Below are 10,281 nucleotides of genomic sequence, written 5' to 3'. Positions count from 1 at the left end.
TTGGATGAAAACCAGATTGGTTAGAGAGAACTTCAAGGTTGAGAGGTTACTCAGTAATGGTGGTAGCAAGAGATTTTGGATGGACCATTGGGAAGCACAGAAAATTCTGATTCTCTTACCTAGAGAGACCAGGGAGTGGAAATGGGGAGAGGTACAAGAAAAAGTATAGCCCAGTGGTTCCCAAACTTTTTTGGCCCTTTCCAGAAAAAATATTACTTAGCCCCCTGGAAATTAATTTTTTTTAATTTTAATAGCAATTAATAGGAAAGATAAATGCACCTGTGGCCATCACCGCTCTCCTGGATCTCTGCAGCACCCACCAGGGGGCAGTAGTGCCCACTTTGGGAACCACTGGCATAGCCAATGAAGTGTCATCTGGAAGGAGAGAGGTTTCAAAAAATGTCAGAAGACAGCAGCAGGAGGAGAAGACGAGATATAAAGAGTTCCAGAGAGCACAATGGAAGTAGTGGGCAAATCTAGAATGAGCCTTTGTAGGACAGTGGGAATGAGGACAACAGAGACTAGAGAAGAGATGTTTTGGGGCAATCAGGTGTTTAGAATCATTGGGATTGAGAGAATATGAAGGGGCAGCTAGGTAGCACAAAGGATAGAGTGTCAAGCATGAAGGACTTGGGTTCAAATCTAGTCTCAGATGCTTCCTAGCTGTGTGACCCTGGGCAAGTCACTGAATCCTTATTGCCTTGCCTTTGTCAGTCTTCTGTCTTAGAATTGATACTGACAGAAAGTAAGGGTTAAAAGGAAAGACTATAAAGTGATACGAGTACAGTAACTGTTGGTATATGATGAGTACAAGCAGATTTCTAGTGATGAAAGCAAGTAATTAGTAGATTGAAGGTTTCTTCAGGAGTGAGCAAAGTCTGGTGGTATCATGCCTCCGGATGACAAGAAGCTGGACCTGGAGGCCATCGTATTGCCTTGTGTTAGGCTGTCCCCAAGTCTGTTAAGAAGTTGGCCTTGTGGCAGTAACTGTTGTGTCTAGGATATCTTGAAAGTAGCCTGAAATGATGTAGCTCTGTGTGGTTGAAAGAATGCTGGATTTAGTGACTGGAGAGGCCTGTCTTCAAGTCCTAGTTCTTGTCAGCTGTGCAACCATGGATGGGCAAACCATTTCACTATTGTTCCCCCTGGAAAGTGGAGATCAAATCTGTAACCTCCCTAGGAGGAAAGTTGTAAGGATGAAGTGCAATAAGGCATTTGGTAAACCCTCAAGTAATTCAGTGATGCCAGCCATTCTTTCTCTTTTCATTTTTTTAAAGCCCTTTAGAGTAACAAAGAACTGGAAACGAATGTGCTATTCATCAAATGGGGAATAGTGGAACAAGGCATGGTATATGGTTGTAGTGGAATATTATTAAGCCATAAGAAATGATGAACAGGATGAGTTCAGAAAAACCTGGAAAGACATAAGAACCGAAGTAAAGCAAAGTGAACAGAACCAGGACAACACTGTGTACAGTAACAGAAATACTGTCCAATGATCAACTGTGAAGTCTAAACTATTATCAGCAAAACAAGGTCCCAAGATAACTCCAAAGGATGCAGGATAAAAAAAAATGCTATCCACAGCCACAGAAGGAACTGTGGAAATCTGACTGCAGATTAAAGCACATCTTTCACTTATTCCTTCATGAATTTTTTTATTCACTTTGTGGTATGTGTTTATTGTCACAGTATGGGAATATGGGAAAAAATATTGCATAAAAGCACTGGTATAACCCACATCAGACTATTTACTGCCTGGGTCAGGGGAGGGAGGAAGGGAGAGAAGGAACCTGACACAAAATGTCAGAAAACAATTGTCAAAAGTTATTTCTACATTGAAAAAAGGGAAAACTTGTTTTAAAACCTTACCTTTTGTTTTAGAATTGATACTAAGTATTGGGATTCCAAGGCAGAAGAGCAGTAAGAGCTAGGAAATGAAGGATTCTGTGACTTAACCACAGTCACACAGCACAGAAGTGTTTGGAGCCATATTGGAACCCAGGACCTTCCATCTCCACATCTGACTCTATCCACTGAGCCACCTAGCTGACCTTTGTCAACCACTCTTAATAACTCTGACACATGTTTTAGAACACGAGGCAGAATGTGATCAGTGTGTGTCCAGAAAAAAGTTAAGCAGGAGGGGGAGGAGAAGAAGGGAGGAAGACAAAATGATTCATATAACTTTGGAAAACGTGTGTGGAAATTTGTTATTAAAATAAAGAAAAAAAGTCAAGCAGAACAGACTAGAGGGGGCAGCTAGGTGGCGAAGTGGATTGAGAGCCAGGCCCAGAGATGAGAGGTCCTGGATTCAAATCTGACCTCAGACACTTCTTAGCTGTGAGACCCTGGACAAGTCACTTGACCCCCATTCCCTAGTCCTTACCACTCTTCTGCCTTGGAACTAATACACAGTATTTTTTTTCTTAAAAAAAGAACAGACTGGAAAGCACTTAAAGGGGGGAACTTTTACTTTTGCCTGTATGACCTTGGAGTAGTCACAACCTTCCTGGCTTCATTTCTCAAATCTGTAAGATTAAATCGTTGGATGACATGCCCTCTGAGAGTCCTTCCATCTCTAGAATCATGATCCTAATTAGTGTGGCCAAGTATAGGAACATATGGAGCCATAGTTATATATCCCAGACATACCCAAAATAGAGCCCAGCACAACCCGGAGGGCCCTGAGTTGCACATTCATCAGAACAGAGACAATACAGATGCATGTGCCCCCTGAGCCACATACCATTGTGAATCTCTCAGCTCTCACCGCCCTTTCTCATTCTCTGTCCTGGAGTACCAGATTTCCATCTAGTGTGTCACTTATACCCCCTCTAGTGGTCATAAATGGGATTACTGCAGTTTGGACACATCCCTGCTTTCTACAACCATCCATCCCTCATCCATCCATCCATCATCCATCCATCCATCTATTCCTTCCATTCCCACTCATGCACCCATGACAACAGCAAAACTTTCCTTCTCTTCTGCACCTTGAGTCTCCGACCTTATCCTGCCAAATTAGAGCTAAGAGGCAGAATCCTGATTTCATCCCCTTTGGGACAATATAAAACACTTTGCGTTTCTCCAGTATACTCTTGGGTTGTGTTAACAACCACATTAATAATTGCAACAATAATAGTGAATTAAATAAGGCTTATTTAGTAAATAATAGCCCATAAGCTCCATGAGGGAAAGGTTGTGTCTTTTTTTTCATTTCCCTTATTTATTAACAGAATACTCTCTGGCTCTGGTCCTCATTTCCAGAATGTTTGTTAAATGATTCTGCCTTTTGGAGTCCTAAGCTCTTGGAGGCTTAGCTCAAGAGTTATCTCCTACATTCAGCCCTTCCTAATGTCTCAAGGCTCTGCCTGCATCTAATTACTTTGAGTTTACTTTTTAAAAACTCTTACCTTCTTAGAATAGATACTGAGTGTCCACTTCAAAACAGAAGAGTGATAAGGGCTAGACAATTGGGGGTAAGTGACTTGTCCAGGGTCACACAGTAAGGAATTATCTGAGGCCAAATTTGAATCCAGGACCTCCTATCTCCAGATTAGCTCTCTATCCACTGAACTACATAGCTGTCCCTTTAGCTCCCCCTCCCTTTTTTTTTAACCTTTACCTTCTATCTTAGAATCAATGCTGGTGTATTAGTTCCAAGGCAGAAGAGGGTAAGGGTTAGGCATTGGAAATTAAGTGACTTGTCCAAGGTCACACAGATAGGAAATGTCTTTGTATATAGTTGAACCTAGGATGCCCAGTCTCTAGGCCTGGCCCCAGAGAGCTGATTTTTAATTTTTTATGTGATCATTCATTCTTAGGAATTAGTGAATGGTACATATCAAGGCTTGAATTTTTTGTTTTTGATTACCTAGACTTAAGAAAATTATGGGAAAATGTTAATAATGCAGAGATCCAATTATTAAACATTTACTAGAATATCCCTGTATTTATATACAAATTGTTTCCCCAAAAGAATGTAATCCCTTCATGAGCACGGGTTATTGATTTTTATCATTGTAGTTCTAGTACCTTACACAAATTAGAGACTTAATAAGTTGGGTTAAATCAAATCTAATCAAATAAAATGCACTGAATGAATCTGGACCCCAGCTTGGCCTTAATAATGACTCTCTTTGAAATTCAAGCATTACTTATTCTTCTCTATGACTTTTTTTTTTACTCCTTCATAGGATAAAAATATTAACTGGCAAAGCACTTTCACATGTCTACCTTTGTAAACCCTCAAGCAGCAGAGTGATGGCAAGAACTCTTAATAACTAGGATAGAAATTTTAGGACACAAGGCAAAATGTGATCAGGTATATGTGTCTGTCTATGTGGTAAAAGACGACAGAGGCAGTTAAGCAGCACAGTGGGTAGAGCACTGGGCCTGGAGTTAGGAAAACCAAGTTCAAATCTAGCCTCAGATATTTACTAAATGTATGACTCTAGGCAAGTCACTTAAATCTGTTTCCCTCAGTTTTCTCAAATGTAGAATGTGGATAATAATAGCACCACCCCCCTCAGGGTTGTTGGGAGGATCAAATATGATATTACTTTTCTTTTAAAAATTTTTCCATGGTTACATGATTCATGTTGTCTCCCTCACCCCCTCCTGGAGTAGACAAGCAATTCACTAAGTTATACATATAGTAAGATGATATTTCTAAAAAAAAGTGCCTGGAACATTTTTTCAGTCATGTCTGACTCTTCTTGACCCCATTTGGGGTTTTCTTGGCAGAGATACTGGAGTAGTTGGCCATTTCCTTCTCTGACTCATTTTACAGATGAGGAAACTGAGGCAAACAAGGGCAAGTGACTGACCCAAGGTCACATAATTAAAATGTATCTGAGGCCATATTCCAACTCAGGAAGAAGTCTTCATGACTTTAGGCCCAGCACTCAAACCTTTTTGCCCCCTAGCTGCCTGAGGGCCTGGGGCATAGTGTAAAAGTTTATTCCCTTCTTTTCCCTTTTTAGAATCTTAATGGATCATCTCAGCAACTTTTGAGATAAGTAGTAACAAACATTATTATCTTCATTTTATTGATGACAAAGTTGAGACTCGTGTTGATGGGGCTGACCCAAGGGTGCTTAGTGGCAGCACTGGAACTCAGATTCTTGGTTTTTCTGTTATTGCTCCAAATCCGATGGTTGGCTGATTTCCCCCCTAATTCATCCTACTGTCTCTAATAGGGAAGAATGTATCATGGCGACTATCTCTACTGGGGAGTGGTGAGGTGAGGGTGGGTGTAAACATTCAGTTTTTACTGACTGGAGGACTAAAAAGGACAGGTTGGGGAATGAGTGTCCCATTCATTCTTCTCTGGCTAGGGAGGGCTTCCTTTCAGTTTTCCCCCGGCACTGCCAATGACTAGCAGTGATAAGATGAGTGGGAGGGGGCACCATTTGCCTCTAAGTCTCCCTATCTGATTAGCCTTACAAACCTCTCTCCTTTTCATCTTAGAAAGCTGGCACACAGTCTGACGGATTGTGAAACAAGCCCCCCCCCCAAAAAAAAGCATACTATGCTACAACAGGCAAAAAAGGTTGTAGAAAGAGTGTTTCAACTAGGGATCTTCTGTGTACAAAGAAGGTAAGAAAGGAAGCATAAATACTCAGCCCTTGCCCGCATAGAGCTTGCAGTCTAGTGGGAGGATATGGCATGCACAGAAAACTGTAATGCCCAATGGTAAATAAGGAAATTATATACAATCACCCATATTCTAGAAGACCAAGGATGAGGCATCCTATCTTCCACTTGTCAGGTCATTCTTAATGTGCAAAATGAAACTTTTTTTGGATTTGACTAGTGGAAGATTTAGCTTTGCCTGAGTATGCATATTTTACAAGGTTTTTGTTTTTCTTTTTCCATTGTGGGGAAGGGGGAAAGTGAGGAGAGAAAACCGATTTTTTGTTCATTAAAAATTTAATTAGAGGGAGCAGCTGAGTGTCTCAGTGAATTGAGAGCCAGGCCCAGAGATGGGGGGTCTTGGGTTCAAATCTGGTCTCAGACACTTCCCAGCTGGGTGACCCTGGGCAACTCACTTAACCTCCATTGCCTACCCTTATCACTTTTCTGTCTTGGAACCAATACCCAGTATTGATTCTAGGATGGAAGGCAATGCTTTTTTATTTAATTAGAGAAGGAAAAAAATATTATTTGACTTCAGGCCAGAATAATAAATTTACAAAATCTAGACTGGAATGTGCTTTAGAAGTCTTCTTGTCCAACATCCCTTTATGGCATACTCAATGGAATGGGAAAGCATTTAAGTGCCAAACACTGTGCTAATCAATGGAAGCACAATTGGAAAATCTAAATAGTGCTTGCCTTCAGAGAGCTACCTGGAGGGAGACAATACATATAGGTCGATGGAAAGGCCCAGAGGTCCTGATGATGCATTAGCAAGGTAGAAAGCAATGTTTGAGGTTCTTAAAGTGTCAAAAAATAAAATCACATTTTTAAAAGGGAGGGTTTCCCAGATTTGTATTAAACTTGACCATCTAGAAAAAATAACTTTTAAAATGAGGATTCTACCTGCTCAAAGAATCAAAACATCTTTAATACTTCAGTAAGTAGGAAGAGAAAACTTTAAGTGTTCAGGATATTGTCGAGATCTACATATTTCCCCAATGTCTGAATTTAAATGTCCCGTTATACACATTGAGGAATTGCCAAAACTTAATGACTACCTACCTAAAGGTCTCTTGGAATAAGTTGGTTTTAACGCTTGCACAGAATCTTCCTAGCACTGAAGTAGATAGTTTGGGGGGAAAGATGAGGAGAGGGGGGCAATGCACTTAGGTGACAGGAAAGGACATAGATATACTTGATCCAAGTTCATCTCTCTAAACTCCAGCAATCTAACAAACCTCTCCTTGAAAACCTTCAGAGATGGAGGGCTCGCTGCCTTTCAAGGGTCTTGCAGCCAGAACATCCTTTCTCACAATCTTCCTTCCTATAATTCCAACCTGTTGATCCTAGTTATGTCCACTTACAGATTCAGGGATTGTTACAGATAGAAATTCCAGAGACTATCTGGTTCAATGTCCTCATTTAACAAATGAGGAAACTGAGATTTCTCTAGACAGAGTGGCTTGATCATACATGGAGTTACTGGAAGGTAATAGTACCCAGGTCTCGTGAACCCTGGTCTAATACTCTTTAAGGTGCCACATCCCAGTGACCTAATTCTAAATTAGTTCGGACTTAACTCCTTGGCAGGCCTTAGTTGATCCCTAAAGTATTCCCATCAGACCCCTCTTTAGTCCTTTCTTCTTGAACTCTCTCCAGGTGATTCCATGAGTGGCCTTCTGATTCCTCTGGTCTGGGCAGTCAGGGTCAGGTTTCTCCCCACACCACCTACTTTTTCAGGATTACAAAGCATTATTTCTATCCTCCAGTAACCTCCCTACATCCACCTGTTACATTCAAACTGGATTTTACAAGATGGGCAAGAGAGGAAAGGACTTTTCATGCCAAACAGGCTGACCCCCTGTCCCTGACTAGAAAGTGACAGGGTGTTTATATTGAAAAATCAGGGTTTTAGAAGCCAAAACTGGGAGAAGCACCACCTTGAGCTGGCTTCAAAAAGAGAGAGCAAAGAAGACTGAATAATTAGTCTTGGAAGCAACTTTATCCAAGGAAACTTTGAAAAAGTGGGCACTAAGAATGGAGATCAGGCATTAGGAAGAATTGTAGAAATGGGTGTGCTGGTGTGAAAGAGAGAGGGTGAGAGGAGGAGATAGAAAAACAGAAAAGAGGGGGATAGAAACAGAGAAACAGAAAGAGGGAGGGAGAGAGACAGGGACAAACAGACAGAGACAGAGAGTGAGAAAGACACAGAGACAGACAAACAGGAAAAGAGGGAGACATGTTGAAAGAGGGAGGGAGAGAGACAGAGACAGATAGACAAAGACAGGCAGAGACAGAGAGTGAGAAAGACACAGAGACAAACAGGAAAAGAGGGAGGCAGAAAGAGGGAGGAGAAAGGGAGAGAGGTAGAGACAGATGAACAGAATAAGAAGGGGACAGAAAGGAGAAAGAGACAGGGAGAGAAAGGGTGGAGGGGGAGAGAGAAAGAGGGCTGCCAAAGTAATAATTTGGGTATCTCTTAGTATGTCTACTATCTGGCCTGAGAGAGGGGAAGTGGGCTGTGTTGGGAGGCAGGGGGTTGACCAAGATGACCTCTGGCTGCCCCTCTCTCCATCTCCACTGTCCAGGAAGAAAAGAACTACAGTGTCAGCTTCTGGCTATTGTGCCTGGACAGGTGGCTCAGCACTTTTTATTCTGTCGAGGGGTTGGGGGTCAGGAGGGGGTGGGAGGCGAGCCAAGGCTGGAAGGCCGAGATAGTTTCTTGTTTCCTGGGGCGACTAACAGGACTAGACACCAGCCTGGCCGCTGACTCAGCTCAGCTGTTTCAGCAGGGCCTGAGGGCTACACGGGGCAGGCTATAAAGGCCCTTTCCCAATGCAGCCTCTCATGGTCCAGCACCCAACTTGTCAACAGCCCCAGAGTTGCCCGCGTCCACCCTGTGAGTACTAGGCACCCAGGGGCTAAAGGGTTTAGGGCGGGAAGACGAGGATCTAAAGAGAACTGGGGGTCTCAAAGGGGCCCTCAAAAGAAGGAGAAAGCCTGTCCCCACACCTCAACTCTCCCAATAGAACCTCGTTTCCAGCTTCCAGGCTCTTAACTCCTTCTGCGGTTCCTTCCTGACCCTTTTGGGGAAGAAGCCACATCTCGGGGGATTTCCTAGGCTAGAAAGTTAGAGGGCCGGTGTATCCAGCGAACAGAAGAACCCCGTCGGGGCCCGAGACCCCGCCTGTCTCGGATTCGGTGTTGGACAGCGGCAAGCTCCAGGAAACCAGGGGCCCGGGCGCTGGCAGACCCCTAAGCCAGGGCATTGGTCCATCTCTCCGCAGGCAGCATGAGTGGCACCCTGTCCCAGGGCCCAAGCCCAGCCCGCCTCACTCTATGGGAGGAGGAGAATTTCCAGGGCCGCCGCTGTGAGCTGATGAGCGACTGTTCCAGCATCCGAGAGCTTAGCGGCTTTCGCAGGGTGCGCTCTGTCAAGGTGGAGAGCGGCGCGTGAGTCACCTCACTCTTCATCCTCCCACCCCCTTCCCCACCCCCCAAATTAATATTCTTTACCCCGAACTCCTAACCCGGGTCCCAAACTCCAAGATCCTAAAGCCCAAGACTCCCCAACCCTTCAAGCCTGGACTGGTGGACGCCAGCGATGTGGCCCCTTCCCTCTTCCAAACAGACGCACTGCTTAGTAGGACCCGAAATCTTAGTCGCCATCATGCGCAGTCCCTACAAAAGATGGAAAGGGTTTGGGTCCTGCCAAGCTCCCTGCTCAATGGGGGGCCCTGGGGTGGTGCTGGGGAGACTAGCAACTCCTCCCCCACATCCTCTCCCAGATGGGTGGGCTTCGAGTACCCGGATTTCCAGGGCCAGCAGTTCATTCTGGAGAAGGGCGACTATCCTCGATCTACCGCGTGGAGCGGCAGCAGCGGCTATCGAACCGACCAGCTTCTCTCCTTCCGGCCTCTGCTCTGCGCCGTGAGTCCCCCCCCACCCCCACCCTGCCCAACCCCGCTTCACAGCAGCTGCTTGGGAGTGCCAGCTCCAAGTACCTATCGCAACCGTCTCTCCCTACTGCACCCCGACAACCACCCCATTCCAAGGCTCTAAGCAGGACGAGCTGGAGTAGCTTAGACTGCCCAGGGAAGTGGCCAGGAGCAAGGGGCATGGAGACTAGTCACTTCGCCAGGGCTTCCCTTAGGGGACTCGGCTTAGATCCGAGCTGTGGTCAAGGATATGGCAAAAAGATGTGGCCCTGGGCCAGGGTTAATGAACACGGTCAGGATTGGAGTCAAAGGACAATTACTAGGAGACCAGTCTGAGACTGAGACTGAGACAGAGACAGAGAGAGACAGAGAGAGACAGAGACAGAGACAGAGAGACAGAGACAGAGACACAGAGAGAGAGACACAGAGACAGAGACACAGAGACAGAGAGAGACAGACAGAGACACAGAGACAGAGAGAGACAGACAGACAGATAGAGAGACAGAGAGAGACACAGAGAGACACAGAGACAGACAGACAGACAGAGAGACACAGAGAGACACAGAGATACACATACAGAGAGACAAAGAGACAGAGAGAGACAGAGAAGAGAGATACATAGATACATGGATATATATGGGTGTGTATATATATATATATATATATATATATATATACACACCTGCATAGAAGAGAG

At 44.4% G+C, this 10,281-nt stretch overlaps 1 protein-coding gene across 1 annotated transcript in view; it reads left to right on the top strand.

Annotated features, from left to right (window-relative positions):
• The first annotated feature begins 8,516 nt into the window (after nt 1-8,516).
• The window catches only part of CRYBA2 (crystallin beta A2), a 5,289-nt gene continuing 3,524 nt past the window's right edge, over nt 8,517-10,281 (top strand). Inside the window, exons 1-3 of the mRNA XM_044667562.1 lie at nt 8,517-8,545; nt 8,934-9,099; nt 9,435-9,576. Coding sequence (XP_044523497.1) covers nt 8,939-9,099; nt 9,435-9,576 — 303 coding nt within the window. The 5' untranslated portion in view covers nt 8,517-8,545; nt 8,934-8,938. The remainder of the gene's footprint in view (nt 8,546-8,933; nt 9,100-9,434; nt 9,577-10,281) is intronic.

The sequence above is a fragment of the Gracilinanus agilis genome, chromosome 3 (genome assembly GCF_016433145.1).
Source record: "Gracilinanus agilis isolate LMUSP501 chromosome 3, AgileGrace, whole genome shotgun sequence".
Classification (NCBI taxonomy): Eukaryota; Metazoa; Chordata; class Mammalia; order Didelphimorphia; family Didelphidae; genus Gracilinanus; species Gracilinanus agilis.
Note: the sequence above shows the minus strand (reverse complement) of the source record. Positions and strands in the feature narration are given on the sequence as shown.